General features: G+C 42.7%; 1 protein-coding gene across 2 annotated transcripts in view; it reads left to right on the top strand.

Moving 5' to 3' along the window:
* The window catches only part of ABHD2 (abhydrolase domain containing 2, acylglycerol lipase), a 96,411-nt gene that overhangs the window by 49,195 nt on the left and 22,800 nt on the right, over nt 1-24,416 (top strand). For both annotated transcript variants that reach the window (XM_069466632.1, XM_069466633.1), the window contains 2 exons: nt 7,827-8,002; nt 11,384-11,551. In XM_069466632.1, the coding sequence (XP_069322733.1) occupies nt 7,827-8,002; nt 11,384-11,551 (344 nt within the window). The remainder of the gene's footprint in view (nt 1-7,826; nt 8,003-11,383; nt 11,552-24,416) is intronic.

Raw genomic sequence — 24,416 nt, 5'->3', positions numbered from 1 at the left:
AGTACAGCCAGTGCCTCAAACATCCCTGGCTTCGTTTGTCAAAGGGCTTAGGGGAACATCCTCAGTGTGTTTTAAGTCACTAAGGGAGAGGCCCCAAGTTTCACTCTGGTGACATAATTGGCATTTGCATGTCTCTCATTTTTGCAGATAATTAGAGCATGGTGACTGTTTCCTCCCATTCCTTTTTTCTCTGTGAAATAATGAGCCTTATTCTTTCCTTGTTGTGGAGGAGAAGCAAAACCACTCCGTGGACCTTACCGAGCTCCTCTGCAAGTGGCTCGCCCGGCCTCCTGCTCTCCTGCCCGGCCCCTGAGCGGATGCTGCCTTTGGGATCTTCTCCCCTGCCCGCCCGTTCACTTTTCGGCCTCTATCATCGCCTTTGTTGGTCCCAAGTCTCTAGCCTTGGGTTGGGCTGAGAAGGAGGAACATGCAGGAATGCAGTGCGGGTGGATTCTGACCACCTGCCCTCCCCTCGAGAAACGGCTCAGGAGAGGTTGAGCTCAAGGACATTTTGAATACAAATATTTTCATTGGAGTTATGCTATCATTAAGGCGTTTTCTTTGAGGAAATATTTTCTGGAACAAATTCTACTGAGCCAATTTGATTCCATGATGAATATTTTTATACAATACAGTCAAATTTTATCTTCATTGGGGTTGTTTTCTATTTAAATTTGACTACAAAGCTTGGAGTCAGTGATCACTTTTTTGTCCATATCATATATTATAACCATAGCTTCTGCTGCAGCAAGTTCTCTTGTGGTCATTAGTTCCACCAAGTCAAATTCTCTAGGTTAAATTTTGTAGGTCTAAATGTTTTTATGAAAACTAGATCCTTTTAGTTTTTAGACAATACTAAATTATACCACATGCAGTTTCAGCTGTTGTCAATTTTATTGTTGAGTTGGTTCTTTGCACTAGTAATAGCCATTGTGAGATGAATAGGAGACTGATAATATATAGTTATTTATCAACTAATTCATTTTTCAAAATTGTGATTAATATTAGAGATAGAGAGAAAATAGAGCTAGAGTGGGAGAAAATGGTCTGGAGTCAAAATGGTAAGGATACTCAAATCATTAGTCCCAAAGGAAATGCTATTCAAAACCACCATGAGATGCCACTTCACACCCACAAGGATGGCTACCATAATTTTTTTAATGGAAAATAAGTGTTGATGAGGATATGGAGAAATTGGACCCTTGTACATTGCTGGTAGGGATATAAAATGGTGTAGCTGCATGGAATACAGTTTGGTTCCTCAAAAAGTTAAACATAGAATTACCGTATGACCCAGAAATTGCACTTTTAAGTACATACCCCAAAGAACTGAAAATAGGTATTCAAATAAAAGTTTGTACACAAATGTTTATAGCGGTGATATTCACAATAGCCAAAAGGTTGAAACCACCCAATAGCTATCAGCTGATGAATGGATCAACAAAAATGGCATATCAATACAAGGAAACATTATTCAGCCATGAAAAAGAATGCATTCCCAATAGCATGTTACAGCAGGGATAAACCTCAAACAATATGCTAACTGAAAAACCACAAGGCAAAAGGTCACATATTGTATAATTCTGTTGTTATGAAATGTACAGAATATGCCAATCCATAGGGACAGAAGGCAGATAAGTGGTTGCCAGGGAGTGGGGGAGGGGAGAATGAGGAGTGACTGCTTAATGCATACATGCTTTCCTTTTGGAGTGATGAAATATTCTGGAACTGGGTAGAGGTGACGGTTGCCCAATATCGTGAATGTACTAAATGCCACTGAATTGCATACTTTCAAACGGTCAATTCCACACTTTGTGCATTTTACTTCAAAAAAGTGGTGGGGACAAAGTAGTGGGTTCAAAATGTGCTACTTTACTCTTAGACTAGTAAAGTTCATAAACCAGGAGCCTTAACACTCTACTTTCTTAGGTGTCTCCCTTGAGGAAAACAACACACTGTTTTGTGTGCTCAGATTTGCTTTTAGGAAGATGGGTGCATAAAAAAAACCAAAACACTTGAGCAAGTAGGTTCCCTGTTTCTGGTCTACGTTGTGTTACAGGTAAAGCAGATGCTTCAATGCTTATGGGTCAAGTAAATCCAATACTAGGGTGGGTTGGGGTCAGGGACAGAAAGAGGAGACTTTGGGAGAACTAGATGGGCACATGATGGTTTAATGTGGGCTGTGGGGTATCAGGGCATTAAAGAAGCATCTTGAACCGAGGACAAGACCAGCCCAAAACCTTTTAGGGGACATTTGCCCCCTCTTGGCTGCCTAGTGTCATTCTTCCTTTCTAAGGGCATATAGATTTTCTCTTGGGAAAGTTCCCAATCCCACCTGCAGGTAATAAATCAAGGTGCCTTGCTCACCCACTCTGAAATTAAAGGCACCCTTTCTTCCAGACACCTCCCTCCTGGCCATGGCCTCTGAGGGGCGGTGGGGATGTGTTGTTAACTTTGCAAAGAGCACATCCCTACAGCAGCCCCTGGTTTCTTTCCTGGATCCTGCCCTCCTTTCAAGCCTGGTTCTCCAGTCTTTTATCCATTTGGTGAGCACCCCAGCATCCCCCTATGTGTTCCCTTCTTTACTTAAGTTAGTCAGAGTTGGGTTTTGTTGCTTTAACCTAAGCATCCTATCTGATAGAAACTTAAATGCCAAGGAGCAGCTGGCTGCTGATGGGCATTTGGTTCACTGGGCAGGACTTGCTGGGACTTGCTGAGATATGGGGACTCAATCTCAGACAAAAGATCCTAAACACCTACTGTGTGCCAAGTCCTCTGCTAATTTGGTAGAGAGGCACTAGAGAGAATCAAAGAGAATAGCAGCTAAGTATGAGTTTAATTGCTAACTATAAAGTGGTTTGATTTACAACCAAGGGACTCCGGTACCATAAGGAAGAATTGGCCACCCATTGATTTAGGGCAAAGGTGAGCATTAGTCAACTTTACTTACGTTTTCAACTCTCTTTTAGAGAGACCACAACTGTCTGTCCTTGCTGGTGTGAGCTCCATCTGCCCGGAGGCTGTTTGTGGCAGGGGAGATGTGGGTGGGAGGGAGGTCCAGATTTTTTCCTATGGTCTTTCCCATGGGCAGTTCTGTTAGTAAAGCTAAATGTTGATTATAAATAGGCTCAGAAAATAAGGACAGGCTGGCTTCTATATTTTGTGGTGGTCTAGCTTGTTTCTTAGTAACAAGCATTTCTTAACCACTGGCCATTGTACAACATTGGGCAAAATACCATATGGATTAGTAAAGAAGTAGAAGATATTGTTCCTGCTTCCAAGGAGTTAGGAATGAAACATGCCCAGATGCTTCAACTCAAGAGTAGCTCAAAGCTGCTGGTGAAGAGACGGGTCTGTGTTCTTAGATCTTCTTTTGTAAGTTCTGGGTCTGCGCGGGTCGTGGCGCACTCCAGAATAGTTCCTTTTAAAACAAAACATAAAACGCAAAGATTTTAATTAAAAAAACATTTAACCACAAAATAGAAAAATTATCTAAGATAAAAGATAAAGTTCAAATATACAGTAGATTGGGAAAAAACACTTGTAACATATACTAAATAATGGCTTAATGTAGGAGTAATAAAAATAATACAAATCAATAAGAAAATAGATAAAAATATAATAATTCACAGAAGACAAATACAAATGACTAGTAAACATATGAATCAGGGAAATGCAAATTCAAACAAAAAATATTTTTTTAAAACCACAGATTGAATCAACCTTAAGAAACACAAGTTAAAACAAGATACCCATTTTTTGTCCATCAAAGTGTTCAGAATGTAAAAAATTGATAACGCTAATTATTGATGAAGGTGAGGAAGACAGGTACTTGCATACATTATTGGCAAGAATGTAAATTGACCCTCTTTTTTGGAAGGCAATTTGGCAGTGTCTATAAAATTTAAAATGCACATAACTCTCAGCTCCATTTCTCATCCTCCTCAGCACTGAGAAGTCAGGCTTCCAGGAGGCCGAAAGCATGAGACCCGGGCCCAGATCTGCACAGCAGTCCTTCCACTGCATTTTATTAGTCAGACGAGTTACAGGTCAGCCCAGGTTCACAGGGACAGAGTCTAGCTCCCGATGGGAAGAATGGAATAGGCAGAATCACTGGCAGCTATAGTTAGGACAAAGTGGATATTCTTCCATGTGCCATTTTAGCACCGTCTCTTCAGTGTTTATATAAATTTCAAAATATTCTATTGTTTTGATCCATATTTCCTCCCTGGTCTAGACCATGTGACGGGGGACCTATTCTGTTTTTTGTTTTTTTAATTTTTTTCTTTTGTTCTGTGGATAAGTTATGTAAACGAACCCACAATAAAACCCCACCAGAGTAAATGAAGTCCAAAACTTAAATTTGGTAAACTTTGGTGTTATATTATTGTGAAGTTAATTAAAAACAGTGTTTTATCAGTAGGTGGTATTGTCATAAAATTAAAGATTGTGCAACTTCCATTGTCTGCAAAATTGACCTTACATTGAACTGGGAAAGTCCCAAGTGATTCTGAGGCAACTGCCTCCTAACATACACACACAAACACACACACACACACACACACACACCACCATTAAGAATCCTGTCCCACCCCGCTCTGAGAGTGGCCTTAGGTAGGCTGGAAAGAGGACATTAGCCAAACACCAATCATGTTATAGCCAAATGCACATTATTAGGGTGCATGTTAATTTTATTTTATTTTATTTATTTTTTTATTTATTTATTTTTTTTGAGACAGAGTCTCACTCTGTTGCCCAGGCTAGAGTGCCATGGCGTCAGCCTAGCTCACAGCAACCTCAAACTCCTGGGCTTAAGCGATCCTACTGCCTCAGCCTCCCGAGTAGCTGGGACTACAGGCATGCGCCACCATGCCCGGCTAATTTTTTGTATATATATATTTTAGTTGTCCATATAATTTCTTTCTATTTTTAGTAGAGACGGGGTCTCACTCTTGCTCAGGCTGGTCTCGAACTCCTGACCTCGAGCGATCCACCCGCCTCGGCCTCCCAGAGTGCTAGGATTACAGGCGTGAGCCACCGCGCCCGGCCGCATGTTAATTTTAAATGCATTTCTGTATATTTTTAAAACATATATTTGTCTTTTTAGATTTACTACTTGGGTCTGTATCCTATTCATTTCCGCAAGTCTCCCGTCCGTGTTTACCGTGTGGCAGGTGCCCTGGGGATAGATCCAAAGGTGAATGAGCAGCAGGAGGGGTGTGCTTGAAGAGCTTCTAAATTAGTCAAGCCACCTGGGTGCTGGACAGAGCTGTGCACGAGGCGGCACCCTCCCCAGCAACCTGATTGGAAGCGAGTCCCGAAAGCCAAGCAGTAGCTGGCCAGAAGAAACTGGGTGTGGAAAGAGGAGCATTCCAGGCAGAGGCAACAGCTTGAGCAAGGCACCACAAAGAAAAACAGTTCAGCACAGTGTGTACCTGTTTTGGGGGGTGGGGTTGGGGCTGGTGGTTTAGGTTTATTGGAGCTTAGGCATAAAGTCAAGCAAGCACCACAGTGTGGCCGGCCTCCTCGGCCACGCTAGGACCCGTGCAGTAGAGAGCCATGGCCAGGTCTGTGTGTTGAGATTGTCCCTCCATTGGGCAGGTGGAGGACGGAATAGGTAGGAGTGTGACTAAAGAAAGGCTGGGAGGCTACTTGCTGGGCTGTAGCCAAGAATCAGGTTCATCTTGAACCAGGAGTGTGGCATCAAGATGATCACGTGTGCCATCATTATATGAGAAATATGTGAATAGCCAAAAGGAAATTTTATTTTATTCTTTTGTCATATTTTCTAAGATTATATTGTATTCTAAACAGGATCAGAAGATAAGCGTATAAAATTTAGCCATTCTTCTAACACTTTTAACCTTAGCATATTTCTATTTTTTATTTATTTGTGTGTGTGTGTGTGTGTGTGTGTGTGTGTGTTCAGAGACAGGATCTCACTCTGTTGCCCAGGCTAGAGTACAGTGACATCATCATAGCTCACTGCAGCCTTAAACTCCTGGGCTCAAGGGATCCTCCTGCCTCAGTGGCTGGGATTACAGTTGTGAGCCACCGCACCTGGCTCTATATTATAAACAAAATTTTCTTTCAACTTCCCTTCCAGGAGTGATCAGGAGTTTGGTTTCTTAGATCACTCCTCTCCTTCTACACAGCATGCATTATCTAACTTGGTAGTCTGAAACTCTTTATAAATTCTACATCTACATCTTGTATAATATTCGTTGTCCAATTAACATTATTTTTATAAGCTTGCTTTTTGTCACTGTCATAATCCACTCAGCTCTCGTAAATGCCATCATCTGCTTTCCAAACGCCGTGGCTTCCACACTGGTATTTGCACCTGTGGTGTTACTCTGGCAAGTTCCTTCATGTCCTTAAGGTCTTAAAATTCTCTTCCCTCTTCTCCCCACCCCTAAAGAAGAAGCTTTTCTGGAAACTGGCTTGCTTATGGTGATAGCTTCATGTCTCTTAATTTCACGTAGATTTAATTAATTATACACACAAAAAAGAGTAAATTGACGAAGGGCTCCTAGGATCATCGGGTTCCGAGAGAAATGATAAGTATGAATAGGCAAATGGGTTAAAGTATATTATTAATAAAACACCCAGCCAATGATGGATGCCTCCAAGGGGAAAAAAAAAAAAACCACTCACCACTGTAATATAATACAGAGTTGAAGGATTGATGTCATTACTGTTTTATATTATATGACTCTAGTCCATATAGAACACAAATCCTGGCCAACCATCAAGCTTGGGCTAAAAGCCATGGAAGAGAAAGTCATAGCAGATTCAGTAAATGGAACCATCTTGTACTGTGGTTGTAAACTGTAATCATTTCTTAATTGTAACTTGGAACACCTTCTTTTCCCAGTAATTAACTAGTTTAGGATTTTTGCATTTCCTACCAAGGTCCAGAATCACTCTGTGTTTTTGCGAAAAACAGTTGTTAGGGAGCCATCATGCCTTGCTTGGACTAACAAGACTTTATCCTTCACTAATCCAACAAATATTTACACTGCTCTGCCCTTCTAGCACATTCTCTAGGGCTGCAGTCCCCAACCTCCAGGCTGTGGACTAGTACCTGCTGGTGGCCTGTTAGGAACCAGGCCACACAGCAGGAGGTGAGTGGCAGGCAGGCAAGCGAAGCTTCATCTGTATTTACAGCCGCTCCCCATCACTCACCTTTCTCCCCATCTGTGGAAAATTTGTCTTCCATGAAACTGGTCCCTGGTGCCAAAAAGCCTGGGAACTGATGCTTCAGGGCATATGGTTGTGCCCCCATCCCCCAAGGCACTTACAGGCTCTTAGAAGAGTTTGCAGCCCTTCCCGGTATAACCGAGAGCACGTTTGGCTAACGGAGTAACCCTTGCAGTTGTGGCCTGTGTTGTTGGGGGAAGAGAAAGAAGTGAGCATTTAGTGAGCATGGGTGCTGTGCTAGCTATTTCATCTACAGCAGCTCGTTTGATAATGAGGCTAACCCTGTCAAGGTAGAGTGTGTTCAAAATGTGTCACTTGCTTGCTTTTTATTCCGTATTATGGAAATAACCCATGTTGAATTAACACCCTAAATTGAAATATTCTTTATTTAAGCATGTCCTGGTTGGTTTCTAAAGCTCATCTAATGCAAGATGTATTAATAAATGGGGAAAGGGGGTAAATCATGGCACGGATGTAAGGTAATAAAAAACCTCATGTTTATGCTTCACGTACAGAATCTGTCAGGAAGAAAATTAAATAGATTGAAAGACTACTCAAAGGTTTTTCAGAGCATTGTTCAAAGAATGTGGGGAAAATTGATCTCTCCTCTCCTTCTTTCTTAGATACTTTCCACCGTTGATCTGGGGGAAAAGTGGACACATCCAGACGGCCTTGTATGGGAAGATGGGAAGGGTGAGGTCGCCACACCCTTACGGGCACCGGAAGTTCATCACCATGTCCGACGGAGCCACGTCGACATTCGACCTCTTCGAGCCCTTGGCTGAGCACTGTGTTGGAGGTGAGCTGGTTTAGGTCGCATGATTGGGCCATCACGCAGAGAAGGAGCACTGGTCAGTGGTGAGCACGGTGTAAACGCTCACGCCACTGCCTCTGTCCCCTCGCATCCAGGGAAGTCTGCTAAGATTCCTCTTTTAGGAGCAACCTGCAGGTGTAAGCTCCAGTGTGTGCTTGCCAATCACCTTGTAAAGCTCTTCGGAAAACATTGTAGAGCACAGTTTTTTAATCCTCTAGTAAAATACAAAAGCGTGGTGCAAGGGGATGAGGAAGAGCTTGGAGCCCAGGCCCCCAAGGACCAGGCCTCTGGGTTGGTGACAGCAACAGAGGCCTGACTGTCCCAGGTGCTTCATATGTGCTGTTACCTCCTTCAGATCTCATAACCACACGCTGAGGTCCGTGCTTCCTTATCTCCACTTTGCTGATGGGGAAACGGAAGCTTGGAGATGCCGTGTAGGCTGGTGGTGGTTGGATAGCAGTAGGTATCAAGAGCTCTCGGGTTCCCTTTGCTTAGGCTTCCCTGGACAAAAAGACACATTAAGGTCATATTTATCATGCAAGAGTCCAGGACACCTATTTCTGAGAAACAACTCCAATTTCTGTTGCTGCTGGAATGTGGCATCATTCTGTCCAGCCTACAATAAGCATTCATTATTAAATGCTTCATAATGAGGACTTTTGAGGGAGTGGAGTTAGATGCTGACATCCTTTTGAATGGCATTCCTACCAGAAGAGAACATGTCTTCGTGTTCTGTGGTATTTAAAGGCACCAGTTTTTTATAGGAGCTCAGTAATTATTTGTGGGTAGATTCCAGTAAATGTATTATAACTCTCAGTTATTTAAAGTGACTAGAACTGTTGAGTAGCTAGTATCAAAGATTTAATTTATGTTCCCTCTGCCTGAAATGCTTGTCCCCAGACCTTCACAGGCTGCCTTCTTGTCATTCAGGTCTCAGCACAGATGTCACCTCCTCAGAGGGACCATCCCTGACTGCCCTAACTAGTGTTTCCTTCCCAGTAAACCCATCATGCCTTCCTGCTTTGCTTCTTCACGGTGCCTGCTACTCTCTAGGGATGAATAAATGAGTAGGTTAGGAGTGTTTACATTGTGTTTTTACATCTATAGCTGGTCTTCCAAATATTTATTTCTCTACCATACCCAGCTAAATATCTTCTTTCCCTTCTAATGCTTTTACTTCTTTCACCACTAAAGCACAAAATTTAGTTTGGCCATCTGCTCTTCCTACCAGTACTAGGATGGGATGTTGAAAAGGACAGAACTCTTGATTCTTTGTTGTACTTGTTCATGTCTTCCCATCACCTCTGGCCCCAGAAAGGGTTCACGAAGGTGGTTCTAGGGAAGGCAATTTGTACCTAAGAAGTACTCTAAGAAAAGCAGCACTTTTTTCCCTTTTATGAATTTTTTTTCTGACTACAAAAGGAGAAAGTCTTCATTTTAGAAAATTTAGATAATACAGAAACACTTAAAAAAGAAAATAAGGGACCAGGAGTGGTGGCTCATGCCTGTAATTCCAGCATTTTGGGAGGCCAAGGCAAGAGGATCACTTGAGACCAGGAGCTCAAGGTCAGCCTGGGCAACACAGCAAGACCCTGTCTCTACAAAAAATGAAAAAAATTAACTGGGTGTGGTGGCACCCACCTATAGTCCCAGTTACTCAGGAGGCTGAGGAAGGAGGATTGCTTGAGTCTAGGAGTTGGAGGCTGCAGTGAGCTATGATCATGCCACTGCACTCCAGCCTAGGACAATAGAGCAGGACCCTGTCTCAAAAGAAATAAAAAAGAAAAGAAGAATCACATGTAATCTCACCACCCAATACACCATTGTTTCGTGTTGCCCAGGCTGATCTCAGAACTCATGGCCTCAAGTGATCCTCCTGTCTGGGCCTCCCAAAGTGCTAGGATTATAGACAAGAGCCCCTGTGCCTGGCCATTAACATTTTCTTCCATTTCCTTCAAGTTCTATGCATTGTTTTTTTAAAATTGGAATTATGATGTATTATATTATAAACATATTTCCATGTCACTAAAAGTCTAAAAATCTTCAGAAACATAATTTTAATGATTGTTTCACACTCTGTAATGTGGTCATTCCATAGTTTAACCATTCCTCTATTGTTGAGCATTAGCTTGTTTATAATTTTGTCACTATAAATAATTCTATGGTGAGCATCCTTAATCATAAAAGTTTAAATGAGAGTCCAAGAATTGGAATTACCAGATCAAAGTTCATAAAATTTGAAGGTTCTTTGTGTATATTACAAAATTACTTATTAGTTTACGTTTCCCCACCAGCATTAAGAATTTTTAAATTATTTTAATCTTAAAGGAAAATTATTGTCAGATTTTATAACCTAAACACCACTTTTCTGCACTTGATCTCAGCTAAAAGGCCGAGAGGTGATACTACCACTTTTCTTTTAAAGAAAAATATGTATTCATATTTTCAAGTAGGTAATTGATGCTCACGATGGAAAATTCAAAGGTACTAAAGATATACAGTGAAAGAAGTCTCTCTCCTACCTCCTCCCCACCCATACCTTTCCCCAGTGGCACCCACTCCTAGGTTTCTTGTGTATGACTCCAAAGCTAGTGGATTCATTTGTAAATATAGATATGTTTTCCTCCACACAAATGGTGGAATTATTATAACCCTTTTCTGCACCTAGCTTTTTTCACTTACTACATAGGAAATCTTGCTTTATCAGTATATATAAAAATGTCTCATTATTTTTAAAGGCTTAATAACATTTCATCACTTGGATGTGCAATAATTTATTCAATCAGACCCCTATTTTTGGACATTTAGATGTGTTTAATCAAATGTAAAACTGTGTGTGTGTGTGTGTGTGTGTGTGTATGCAATGCATATACATTGTTTTGCATATGTACAATTATATCTGTAGGATAGATACCTGAAAGTAAGATTGCTGGGTCAAAGAGGTCTGTGAAAACACTACTTTTAATTTTTTCATTCATTTGTTCATTCACACAGAATTAAGAGAAACATTCAGAAACTTCTATAGCAATTTGACAGAGTAATTTTGTATCTGTTGAATCTAATAATAAAAAATTAGGATGTATATATTTTTACATTGCAGTTTTCTAGTATTTAATTTTTATTGTATTTTTCAAAAGGATCTGTCCATGACTTATTGGAAAGTTTAAAAACCAGCCCTTCACCATAAATAGTTTGAGAAGCACCAATATAGACAATTCCAGCTAGCAGGGAAAGATATTCTTTCCCAGAGAATTGAGTGGGTGTTAAATTCCCTTCTCCTGTTTTCTAAGCCAGTGAAGTGTAATTGTGTCCATTTGTCATGTCACAATTATTGGATACATCAGGATCTTTCTCTCCACCCCGTAGATGACATCACCATGGTTATCTGCCCTGGAATTGCCAATCACAGCGAGAAGCAGTATATCCGCACCTTTGTTGACTACGCCCAGAAAAATGGCTATCGGTGTGCCGTGCTGAACCACCTGGGCGCCCTGCCTAACATTGAGCTGACCTCGCCACGCATGTTCACCTATGGTAAGCATGGGGCATAGCTAAGTGGAATCCCCTTTTTCTGCCCTCACCGCAAGTGTGCTGCTACTTCTGCCTAATTTTAATTCTAAAATCTATGCCCATCCACAAGAGATGGTGGGGCACACAGTCATAACAGCAGCCAGCTTGTGCTGGGCACTTGTGATGCCCTGCCTCACCCCAGCCTTCGGGTGGGCACTGCAGCCACCTCACCTCACACAGGCAGAACTGAAGCCCACAGCGGAAGGTCTTGCCCATGGTCCCCTGGCTCGTAAGTGTCAGGGCAGGGCTGGGAGCTAAATAGATCGGGTGGTGGAGTGTGTGCCCTTCACCACTGTGCCATCCTGATGCTCATTCCTCGGGACTCGGGACTGGCAGGCTAGGGTGTAACAAGGCACATGAATGTCAGTGGGAAGGGAGCTTGGCACGTTAGCATCGCACTGCATTTCAGGTTCCCGGAGGGTAGGAATTGGATCTCAGATGAGACAAATAAATGCTTCTTGACTTTAATTAAAATCCTGTGTTAGCTAAGGCTCTGGCTTCTGGACTGCTCATTCTTGATTCCCACTTAGCTCTCTCTTCAGATTATATATGCACACACAAATAATAAACACATAAAATATGCATCTGTATATGCGCAAGTAAATCTGGGATGTTTATGACCAAATAAATTGTAATATGTTTTAATGGGAAATAACCCAAAACAAAAATTATATCTGTGATCTCACCATAATTATAATTTTCTGTTTCTTCATCTTCTCCTTATCTTTATCTATGTGTACATACTCTTTTAGTTGTAGTCACAGTGTGTGTATCTATGGTGACTTATTTAAATAACTTTATATTCACTGACATAAAGATGCGTAGTCATTATATTTAATCTTTTTAAGAGCCACATTGCTATCACTATATTATAGTAATTTTTTCAGCATTTTAAATAATGATGCTATAAATACTGTATTTTGTACACAGAATTTTTTTCTCTTTAATGACTTCTTTGGAGTAAATTCCCAGTAGAATTATGGAGTTGACATTTTTTGTGCATATTTGTACATCTTGTCAGACTGTCCTCCAGCAAAGTCTGTGTGGTCCAGGCCCTGCCCTCCGAGTGCTCCCCCGTGGGCTGTGCAGCGAGGAGACCAGGCTGGAAGTCATGACACCCCCAGTCAAGGGAGGCTAGCAGTTGAAGGAGCGGCGTGGGCTGTGCCCACAGAGGACCCGGGGCAGGAGGCAGCTCTGGATCACGTACCCCAGCACTGCCACTGACTGGCTGTGTGGCCTTGAGCAGTTTGCTTAAACTCAGTTCCAGATTCTGCAACAGTGGGGGCTACAGTTAAGGTTACTAAGGACTTGGCAGGCAGTTGATTAACATATAGGACACATTTATTAAGTGTTAGGTTTATTTTTTTTTTTCAAATACTTGAAAGTCTGTTGATGTTGGTGAGGGATTAGCTGTGCTCTGTGTGACCCAGATAGATAAGATTCATCCTGCGGGGAGAGATGAGCCCGCGATGAAGAATTACGACACAGTGTGCTGAGCGTGCCAGCAGAACGGGCCTGGGGACGTGGGGCAGCAGCGTGGAGAGACCAGCCTGACTGTGGGCGAGGAGCTGAGCTGTGGAAGGCAGAATTCTCCCGGGAAAAGCATTTGCGCTAGGTCCTCGGGGAGGAGCTCATACACAGTTGGAGCTCACGCGAGGAGCGCAGGGGGCTCTGGGAGGGCATCGCAAGCAGACAGACAGCGTCATGCCGCCTGCAAGAGCTGACCGTGAGCGTGACCATGAGCGTGAGAACACCCCCGGGGGTGAGGCCAGTCCATCTGGGGAGCGCTGCAGGGCCCCAATTTTAAAAAGTAACTTAACTGTTTTATTTGTTGTTATTACATTTTATTTTATCAGAATTTTATTATATATTAGTAATGTTCTAGAAAGATAAGTGACCTAGAAGAAATGGGTGATTTTTCTAGCCATGCTTTTTAGTTTTTTTGTGTATCAGTACATCTTTTAACTATTAAAGTACTTCTTTTAACCATTGGTGGATAGGATCAAACAAATGTGACCTTAAAAAGGTCAAAAATCCAGAATTTGGACATTTTGTTGAAATGTAAAAAATAAAACATCTGTGGTAGCTTGGCAGAAACTAGAGAGAAAGGCGCTGGTGTTTCCTAGGGAGCCATTATTAATGTAATTCTAGTTTAAAACAATGGGTTTTTAATAACTATGTCTCTGGACTGGGGACTAAGGAGCAATCCTTCAACAGAGGTGGCCTAATACACAGAGCAAAGCCCATGTGTGTTACTTTTGACCGGTAAACTGAGGCCGCTCGGCAGTTAACACGCTGGCCCTGAAAGCCTTCACACAGTTCAGCATGTGTTCAGCTTGCAAGTGTGTTGGCTGTCTGTGTAGGGGCTTCCTGTATCTCAGTGCAAATGTATCTGTCAGCTTTTGTTTCTATTCGCTGTACCATTATTAATTTTTAATTATTGATTGGTGATGTGCCCTAATATCTGATAGTACTAACCCCGACGCATTGCTGCTTCAGAGTGTGTGCTTGTCTCCCTGCCTATTTTTTTTTTCTGTTGAACTTCAGAATTATTTTGTCAAGTTCTACATTAAATTTCTATGTTAGTCAAGATGGATTAGATTCCATGGAAACAACTCCCAAATCTCAGTGGTTTCAAAACAAAAATTTATTCCCGCCTCCCACTCCACGTCCATCATGGCTTAGCTGGGCCTGCTGTGTTTCCGTCATTACTGTCCTTACACAGGGACCCAGGCTCATATAGCTGCCACTGGCTAGGGCATTACTGGCCTCTCAAAGAGTGGGAAGAGCGTGGCTCTTGAAACTTTTGCCCAGAAACGATAGAGGTCACTCCTGGTCACATTTATTGACCAAAGTATACTACACAGCCAAGCCTAACTTCAGTGGGACGGGAGAGACACATCCTTCCCAGGGAGGGAAAGAAGTTATTGGTGAACTCAGGCACAGTTGATCACAATTTTTCATTAGGAATTTTAATTTATAAATTAACTTGGAAAAGTTTATAGTGCTTACTTTCCTCATCTAGGAGCATGGCCTTTTCCTTCAAGTCTTCCTTTATCTCTCCATTAAAGAACTTCTAGTTCTCTTTGTGTAGGTTAGTAGTTATAAACATTTGCATTCCCCATAGGAGGCCAGACATGGTGGCTCGCGCCTCTAATCCTAGCACTTTGTGAAGCTGAGGTGCAAAGATCACTTGAGGCCAGCAGTTCAAGACCAGCCTGAGCAAGAACGAGACCCCATCTCTACAAAAGAAATAGAAAAATGAGCCAGGCGTGGTGGCACACACCAGTAGTCCCAGCTACTCAGGAGGCTGAGGCAGGAGGGTTGCTTGAACCCAGGAGTTGGAGGTTGCAGTGAGCTATAATGATGGCACTTCATTCTAGCCCGGGCGACAGAGTGAGAACCTGTCTCAAAAAAAAAAAAAAAAAATGCTAAGACCGGGGCTCAGTTTCTGAGGAGTCTCTAAGGTACAGCCAATGTTTTTCAGAGCCATAGATATAGGTCTTATCCCTCGTTTTCTCTTTAGTTTTGTTTTTTGTTTTTGTCTTTTTATTATCAAAATTTTCAAAATACATAGAAGCAGGAAGAATAGTAGAATGAACCCCGAATAAACCAACATACCTGTCACCCAACCTCAACAATTATTCAACTTGTGGCCAATCTTGTTTCACCTATGAGCCACCCTCTTCTTGAATCTCCTCTCAGAGATTATTCTGAAGCAAGTCCCAGACAGCCTGTCATTCCATCTGTGGCTATTTCGGTGGGTATTGCTAAGACACACAGACTCTTTGTAAACTGTTTTTATTTGTTAGGGCTGCCAGAACAGAATAACCAGTCTGGGTGGCTCACACAACAGAAATTTATTTTCTCACAGTTATGAGGTTGACAGTCCAAGATCAAGGTGCCAGCAAGTTTGGTTTCTTCTGAGACCCTTCTTCTTGACTCGTAGGTACCGGCTGCTTGCTGTGGGTTCACACTATAGTTATCTCTGTCTGTGTACATCTGTGTCTGATGTCTCTATGTCTGTGTCCTAATTCTTTTTTTTTTTTTTTTTTTTTTTTTTTAAGAGACAGGGTCTTGCTCTGTCACCCAGGCTGGAGTGCAGTGGTACAGTGGCACAATCTTAGCTCACTGCAGCCTGGGACTCCTGGGCTCAAGCAATTCTCCTGCCTCAGCCTCCCAAGTAGCTGGGACTACAGGGGCACATCACTGCACCCAGCTAATATATTCCATTTTTTTAGAGGTGGGGTCTTGCTATGTTGCTTGAGTAGTCTAGAACTCCTGGGCTCAAGTGATCCTTCCACCTCAGCCTCCTGAGTTGCTGAGATTAGAGGCTTGAGCCACCACACCTGGCTCCTCTTCTTAAAAGGACACCAGTCATATTGGATTAGGGCCCACACTAACACCCCATTTTAATTTAATTACATCTTTAAGAGCCCTGTCTCCAAGTACAATCACATTCTGACGTGCTAGGGATTAGGACTTCAACATACGAACCTTGGAGTGACGCAGTTCAGCCCATAACATAAACTTAAGTACAATATTATCATCACAACTAAAACACTTAAAACAGTATTCCTCTATAGCAGTTTGGTTTCCCCAACTGTCTTCTTTCTTTTTTACCTTTTTAATTAGCTTGGATTCAATTCAGAATCCAAGTCAGGTCTATGTATTGCAATTGGCTGATACGTTTCTTATGCCTCCTTTAAATCTCCGTCCCTTCACTTTTAATAGGCCCTCAACCAAGTCCTCCTCCTCCATGTGGAGTGACTGGATGTGACACGGGGGGGTCTCTCTGGATCCCCAGGACATGCTACGTGTCAGGCTGCCTGGTCTCACCCTGAGCACATGTGAGTGCTGGGCACTGGCCCTGGCAGTCACCAAGTCCCAAGTTTTGTTTGGAAGGCCCTTCTGTGGTCTTCACTTGTCTTCTCCTGTCATTCGAGTCTTGACCAAGATGTCCCCTTCTCAGAGAGCCCTTCCTTGACTCCCCTCCCCCGTCTGATGTTGCCCCACCCCCCAGTCATTCTCTACCTAAGGCCCTCTTTACCTTCCTCAGGGCACTTAAGATGTGAAATGATGGATCTGTTTCCATAATTTGTGAAATTATTTGTTCACATGTTTATCATCCGTCTCTCCATCCTGAAAGTGCAGTCCGTGAGAGCCCCGGTCTTTGCCATCCCTGCTGTGGTGCCCAGTGCCTAGAACCCTGCGTGGCCCACAGAAAGCGCTCACTGCATTGGTGTCACTGAATGAGGACTGAGGTGCTGCGTGTGAAATGAGTGTATGGATGTAGGTGACACTTTACAAACTAGCACGTCTCACACCAGTGTGCCTTGTGTGTGAGTCTTCCCTTGTACAAATCACTTCTCTTTTGAGCAGATGCCAGTCATTCAAGTCACTGTGAATACTCTTTGGCTTTTTGCAGCTGTGATCCTGACCAGAAGAAAACTAAAGAGGGAGTTAACATGAAACCCTATATTCTTCTTTTCCTGTTACACACTCCCCTCAGATCTCTCTTTCCGAGAAAATCATAAAAGATCTTTCCCATTAGCAATCCAGTTCTGTTTCAGACCACATAAGCACTGATCCCTTATTTTTGGACATCTTTGCTGATGTGCTTAGAAATTGTTGAAAACAGATCTCTCTTGCACAGGAGAATTTCCTAAATGGATAATTGTGCATTCTTGTGATTTAGAATGCTCCGTGCTGCCTTTGAAAGATAAGTTCGTTAAGGAAAATCCTTTATGACAGCAGTTACCATTTATCTCACACTAATGAGTGCCAGGCATGTGCAGCACTTTCCATATTACTCACTTGATCCTTAGTGCCTTGGAGGTAGGTTTTAATTAGTATTCCCACTTCACAGGCTTAGGGAGGTTAAGTAGCTTGCCTTGGATCATGCGACTAATGAGTGACAGACTCAGCATTCAAATCATGTGATTCTTAACCCCAATTCAGTACTATCTCTGTTGCAGTGTTCGTTTCCTATTTAGGATACTATTCATTAGAATATAGAGGAGTAGGGGGGATATTTGAGCATTTAAAAAGATTTTTCCCCACTTTGGTGGTAGTAGTCATTACTGTTTTTATTGATAGTTAACACTTACATAGCATTTGGTGTTGCCAGGCACTGTTCTAAGTATTAATACTTTATATGATATATTAAACCAGTCATCACTCTATTATAGATGAGGGAACTGAGGCCCAGCAATGATGAATAACTTGCTCCAGATCACAAAGCTGTTGAGTGGGAGATCCTGCTTCAAACCCAGGCAGTTTAGCAGTAGTTCTAGAGTCCGTGCTCCTGAAAAACAGGCCACATTGCCCCTCCATGTAGGCGACTGCATCCGCCTGATACTTGTAAGGCCAGGTTCAGTGGCTCATGCCTGTAATTCTAGCACTTTGGGGAGGTGGAGGCAGGGGGATGGCTTGAGGCCAGGAGTTCCAGGCTGCAGTGAGCTACGATTGCGCCACTGCATTCCAGCCTGGGCAACAGAGTGAGACCTCATCTTTACAAAAATAAAAAACTTAGCCAGGCACGGTGGCACACACCTGTAGTCCCAGCTACTTAGGGGGCTGAGGTGGGAGGATCACTCAAGGCCAGATTTACAGGCTACAGTGAGCTATGATTGTGCCACTGCCCTCTAGCCTGGGCAACTGAGCAAGACCCTGTCTCTAAAAAAAATGAAAAATAAAATTTTTTTCAAAAAGGAGTAAGAAAATAGTTCCCAGTGAGATATATTTTAGATTTAAGGCAAAAGAACATCTAAGAGCTTCTTGGAGCCACAGAAATGGGCTTGCTGGTCTGGTCTCTGACCTTTTGTTCATCCAGCATCTTCCAGACATTCATGGGGCCAGCCCCTGCGATGGGAATACAGGTGTGAGTCCAAGTCCCTGCCTTCAGGAAGGTCCCAGTATAAGAGGAAAAACTCGCCATCTAGTTGGGGGAGGGGAGGGGTGCACAGTCACAATCAGTCTAAGCTTATTGGCTGTGTTTGTCCAAAAAGAACATTTACCAATGACAACCTTTTCACGGACAGGGACTAGATCTTTATTTTTAATTTTTATATTATTTTGTGGTAATCTCCTACACGTAGCATATCATTTAGAGAGTTATGTTCAGCAAAGGCCTGCACAGGGGAAGAGCCTGTGCTTTAGAGTCCAGCAGCTAACGTCTGCATACCTCCTTGAGAGAGTTGAGAAAGGCTGTTGAGACGATTGTCAGTAATAAAAAAGTGTGTGGCATGGAGTCCAGCAAATGCCAATAAATGATAACAATTCTTGTCTTCGTTAGTCCTTCGCTGCAACTTTGTGTTTTGTGTGAGCCGACTTAGAGGAGAAAAGGCAAACATTTACTTGAACAGTTAAATGACCTTGCCACTACATCAGCTCCATACAGCTGACCTCATGTGAACTTTTGAATTTCTGCAGGGACCAATTTGAGAACCTGTTCTTGTTGAACACATAATTCTTTCTTTTTTGAGCGTGGTCTGAGCTGTGGCTCTGTTGACGGGGATGACCGGCCCCAGTGGCCGTTTTGCAGAATGCGGTGTTGCCTTCCAGCAGTGCAGTCTTCAGTACTGGCCTCTGGGCCAAATGTGGCCGGGCCACACACCTCCAGCTCAAGCTACTGGCTTCTACATTTCTGTATTTTATTTCTATATTTCTGTATGCTCTATTTCCTATATTTTAACCTTCTAAAACTTTTCCTTCTGTAAAAAAAAATTCCTTACCACTTATCTCCATATAGTTCGTAGATTTTTTTTAACTAGAAAATATTAAATATTGAATTAAATTAAATGACATTAGCTGATCTGAGTAAAAATAAAATGTGAAACTATTAAAATGACTAGTAATACCCACAAGGGTGAAATTTACCAAACTGTCTTTTAAATTTCATATTGAGATTGGGAGCTCTGCTGGCGCAGGCCGGGTCCACAGCCCTGGCGCTGGATGAGATCCGTGAATAACACTTGGAAATCGAGGAAGATGGAGACGTTGTGAAGATTTTTTTTGAAGTGTATTTATTGTAAAGAACCTAATCTTTAAATGGGGCCCTGCAGCATTAGGCACGTTGGCTTACTCTTTATCGGCTTAATTGATTTTCTAACCCAGACAATGTTGGGAATGTGAGTGTTTTTTCAGTGATGCTGTAGGGCACAGTGAACTTAGGGAGCATTTGGCTCTTTCTGTGTGTCTTTGACTAAGTACCTTATCCCAGCAATCCAGTGTTCATGCTCAGAGCAAGGTAGAGCTAGAGCAAATCCACCAGCCAAGGAATGAACTGAAAATCAGAACTTTCCAGCTTGTGGATATTCTGGCCTCCACATCCTGTTCATAACTTGAAGTTTTATGATTAGAAAGTTAAGAGCCAAGTGACAGAGGGTCCTGTGAGTTTGATCTTGATTCAAAGAGAGAAAAATATTAGGAGTTTTAAAAGTCTCTTCCGTATCAGGTGAAAGGAATAAAAATTACCTTGCTTTGGCCCCATAAAGTGATGGAGTCCCTTAGGACCATGAGCCTCTGAAGGGTTTAGCACCCATCTCCAACCAAAACACCAAGCTGAGGCATTGGGCATTGAAAATGGTCTCAAAAGATTTCAACTGCTTTCTCCTGTGAGTTGAAACAGTGAAAAAGTGGGCCCTTTGCTTATTTGTAAACTCTTGACTTTCTGGCATTAGACATAAGCTGAAAGGAAGTACCTAAAATCACAGTATTATATTCTGTTCCTCGGAGAAGGAGCTCCTTAATGTCCAAGTGAGTTTAATACTGAAATTTTTTTATTTTATAAACTATCCTTTGGAACCTCAAGGTAAGACCAGAAAACTTTGCCTTGCTTAGAGGGCAGCATTTCAGTCTTGGAAGGGAGGGAGACCTGTACCTGGGGTGACTGTATAATTTCACATCCCAATTGGGACACTTTTGAAAGTAAAGGGGGGACCTTAATTATAACTGCATCAGAACAACAGACAAATTCCAGGACCCTCTCAGACAGACTAGGATGTATGTCTGGTTGCCCTGTCTATAGCATGCCATAAAGATCACCCACAATCTAAGACATTTCATTATAGGAGTTGCAGACAGTGATTTTTAAGGAACTTCTATTTTGTTTTTACAAAGCTCAATCTGTCTTACAAAATTTGATTAGATTATGAATGTGAGTGCTTCTATAAGCTTCTCATATCTACCAATAATTGATGCAGACCCAATTTTGGATTGTACTCATGATTCCAGATTGACAGCTGTGAATCGTGTTGCCTCTGCATTAAACACTCGAGTCTTGTAACAGCAGAAGGACACAATGAGAAGGGAGGAGGAAGAGATGGGAGGAGGAAGAGATGGGTGAAGAGAGAGAATGTGAAAGTGAAGGTAGAGGATTTGCAGAAGCTGAAGCATCCTCATAAAACCCCTGGCAAGATCGTCTGCTGAGAGTGAGGGGCCGGGGCCTTTGGGGAGCATGATGGGGTGTGACTGCCACAGCAGAATGGTAGAGCAGCAGTGACAGGTCTGCACTTTCAGGATGAGCTCTGAGCACTTACACCTTCAGCCATAAGAAGACAGTTTTAGACATTCCATCCTGGGGAAACAAAGCTAAAAACATTCATTTGTGAAAATCTTTGTTGCAGAGACAAGGCCAAGGCCAACTACTGTGATGGGCAGTGGGGCTCTCACTTTGTTTCTATAGCTGTTTTCTTCCTGAGTGACTCAGGTTTGCAGTAGCTTTTCCTTGACTTTAAGAAATGACTCATGTGTAATACTTTTACTATGAAAGTGACAGGGGCTGCAAGGCACCCAACCGCCTACCTGTCAGTGAGCCATGTTATTAGCCTGGCCATATTTTTCTCTTGGATTAAATTTAGTGGGGAAGATATTCTAGTACTTCTTTCCTGCTGGCTAGTATCGTGTGCTTTCATTCGCATGATTCAAACTTCGTTCTTATCCACAAACGTTGTGTGGCACACCCACTATAAGCCAGGCCCATGGCTGGTATGGAGGATACAGAGATGACTCAAAGTCTCCATCAACAAGGAACACCAAGTCTCAGGGTCCCTGTATTTTAGCCTGCTTGAGTCATGTTGGTGTCATTTGGCGAAGTGGCTTTTGAAATAGTAGCTTTCTAAATAGTAGCTTTCAGGCAGCCTTTGCCTCATCTTTCTTTAGGGGTGGGAGCTTGAGGAAAAAGGGAAGGGGTCTTTCCTGTTCTCAGCAGGTTGCCTTTCTAAGACAGCACTGAGTACTCATCTCTCTAAGGCCAGGCTAGTGTCTCACGTTTCATCTTGTCTTTAAAAAGCTTCAGCAAGATCAGATATCTAAATCTTGTTATTAGTGCTAATCCCATAAGGATTAAATACATAGAACCTCATTAAAATCCTCCTAGTATTAAAAAACAGATTACTGTGACTCCCAGTTACTGAGGGTGTTAAGTGACATCAGGTGGAGGTCCTACCATTCCAGAAGGGTGATCCTGGAGCTGGGCAGACACACCGTGTCTTTGCCGTCCCCTTGCCTAGGAAAGGTGGCCACTCTTCCCAGAATGCCCAGCGATCCTTCCAGCACCAAGCAGGCCTACACCTCTACCCAGTTCCGAAGTGTTTGGATTTAATTAAATTGAGGCTCCCAAAGTGCCTGTAACTGTTCCTCTGTAGTGTAGCAAATCCAAGTTTTGTAACTGCCCCAGTGACATCTAAGCATCTGCTCTGGGTCTCAAATAATTAGTCTAAAACCTGAGTAAAGATAGATGGGTCTAAAAGGAATCAAATGGGGAGAAAGTAATATTTTTAATCATTAAAAAAAAATCCCTGCAGTACTATTACTTAAGTCAATTTGTGATACAAGGCAAAGAACTTGGGTTTGGCGTTAGACATAGGTCTGAAGTCTGGTACTCCCACTCCCTCACCCTGTGAGGGTGGACAAGTCATTTCATGTCTTGAAATCTGTTTCCTCATGTGTGTTTAAGTTCCTGGCAGAGAGGCTGGAACATAACGCAGCCATTCTTCCACCCACGCACTTAGGTGACACTGACTGAGTGCCCGCCAAGCACATGGCCTCAAACATACCCTGGAGAACCAGACCAAGGTCTTTGCTTTATGGAGTTTATAATCTAATAAAGGCTCATTCAGTGTTGGGACAAAACATAAAGATATAAATAATCAGCCAAGGGAAGACAAAATTAGGTATAACCCACGGAAATGGTGGAAAGGTAAGGATTTTAGGGGATTTTTAGACAATTTAAAATACGTCCCTCAGTACCATCGCTTATGCAGGCAAAGAATGCCCCCAGCACAAACCATTGCTCCCGTATGCGTGATATGTTGGGTGTCTTTAGCATAGTAGAAACTGGCCTAACAAGATTTAAACGTCTTTTTTCCACGTTACTTTCTGCTAGATTTTAAAACTGACTAGATTTTTATTGAAAAAGAAATGTGTGCACGTGGTGAAAACATTCAAACAGCGCCGAAGCCCTATATACCATAAGTGAAACTAAGTCTCCCTCCCCCCTTAGACCCCCAGTTCTCCTCTCCGGAAGATCAGTGTCTGCTACAGTTTTTCGGTGAATGTTCAATCAGATAATGTGTGTATATATAATCTCCTGAAACCGAGGCAGACACACAGAGGGTGCCAGCCCCGCTGTTCTGCCCCTTGTTTCTGTAAGATGGCTGAGTCACTCCCTGTCAAGAGATCACACTCGGCATCATTCTTTTTCACGGCGCTTCATTTAGCTAGTCCTCTGTTGATCGAAATTTAAGTTTTCAGTCCTTTGCTGCTACAAACAGCACCGCAGTGAACATTCTTGCACATACACTTTTGCACACGTGTGCAGGTGTATCTGCAGTATAAGGTCTCGAAAAGCAGAATTGCTGGACCAAAGGTTTCTACTTTTAAAAACATTAATAGATGTTACCACATTGCCTTCCAGGACCTAGACTAGTGTGCACTCCCTCATCAGCGGATGCACCAGCCTGTTACCCACACTCCCCATTCCTGGGTGGCGGCAAACTTCTGGTTCTCTTCTAACATGGGCAGTTGAGGATGATTTCTAATTTGTCATTTTAGTTTGTATTTATTTAAGTATGAGTGACATGAGGCATCTTTTGAACTGCCTTTTTAAGGGACAAAGGAAATACTGCCTGAGCAAAAGTGAGACCCTGTCTCTACAAAAAACAGAAAAGTTAGCTGGGTATGGTGGCTCACACCTGTACTCCCAGCTGCTAGGGAGGCTGAAGCAGGAGGATCCCTTGAGCCCAGGAGTTTGAGGCTGCAGTAAGCTATGATGACGCCACTGCACTCTAGCCCAGGCGACAGGGCTGAACCCTGTCTCAAAAAAAAGATGAAACGGAAAATTAAGGATTCCATCCACCTTTCCTGTCAGCTAGGACGGTGATTCTCAAAGGGTGGTCTCTGGCCCGGTAGCATAAGTATCACCTGAGAACTTGTTAGAAACGCAAATTCGTAGCCCACCCTCACTCGCACAGTGAGTGAGTGGGAGACCCAGACCTTCTGAATCAGAAACTCTGGAGGTGGGGCCCAGCAAGCTCTGTTTTAAACAAGCCCTCTGTTTAGGTTCCACCCCTAGAGTTTCTGACTCAATAGGTTTGGGGTGGACCCCAAGAACAGGCATCGTGAACAAGCTCCCAGGCTGCTGATGCTTCTGGGTCAGGGGCCACACTTTGAGAACCACTGAGCTAGGGCATCATTCTTGCACTGATATTTAACCTCCACGTAGCTTTTCCCGTTCACTCTTTATGAGAAAGATCACCAGAAAGCAATTACGTGTATTTAGGGATTTAAAGTTTGTTTTTGTTAGGTATTCAGTGGATCTGGAGGA

Source organism: Eulemur rufifrons, chromosome 3 (genome assembly GCF_041146395.1).
Source record: "Eulemur rufifrons isolate Redbay chromosome 3, OSU_ERuf_1, whole genome shotgun sequence".
NCBI lineage: Eukaryota > Metazoa > Chordata > Mammalia > Primates > Lemuridae > Eulemur > Eulemur rufifrons.
This window is presented reverse-complemented; position numbering and strand designations above follow the sequence as displayed.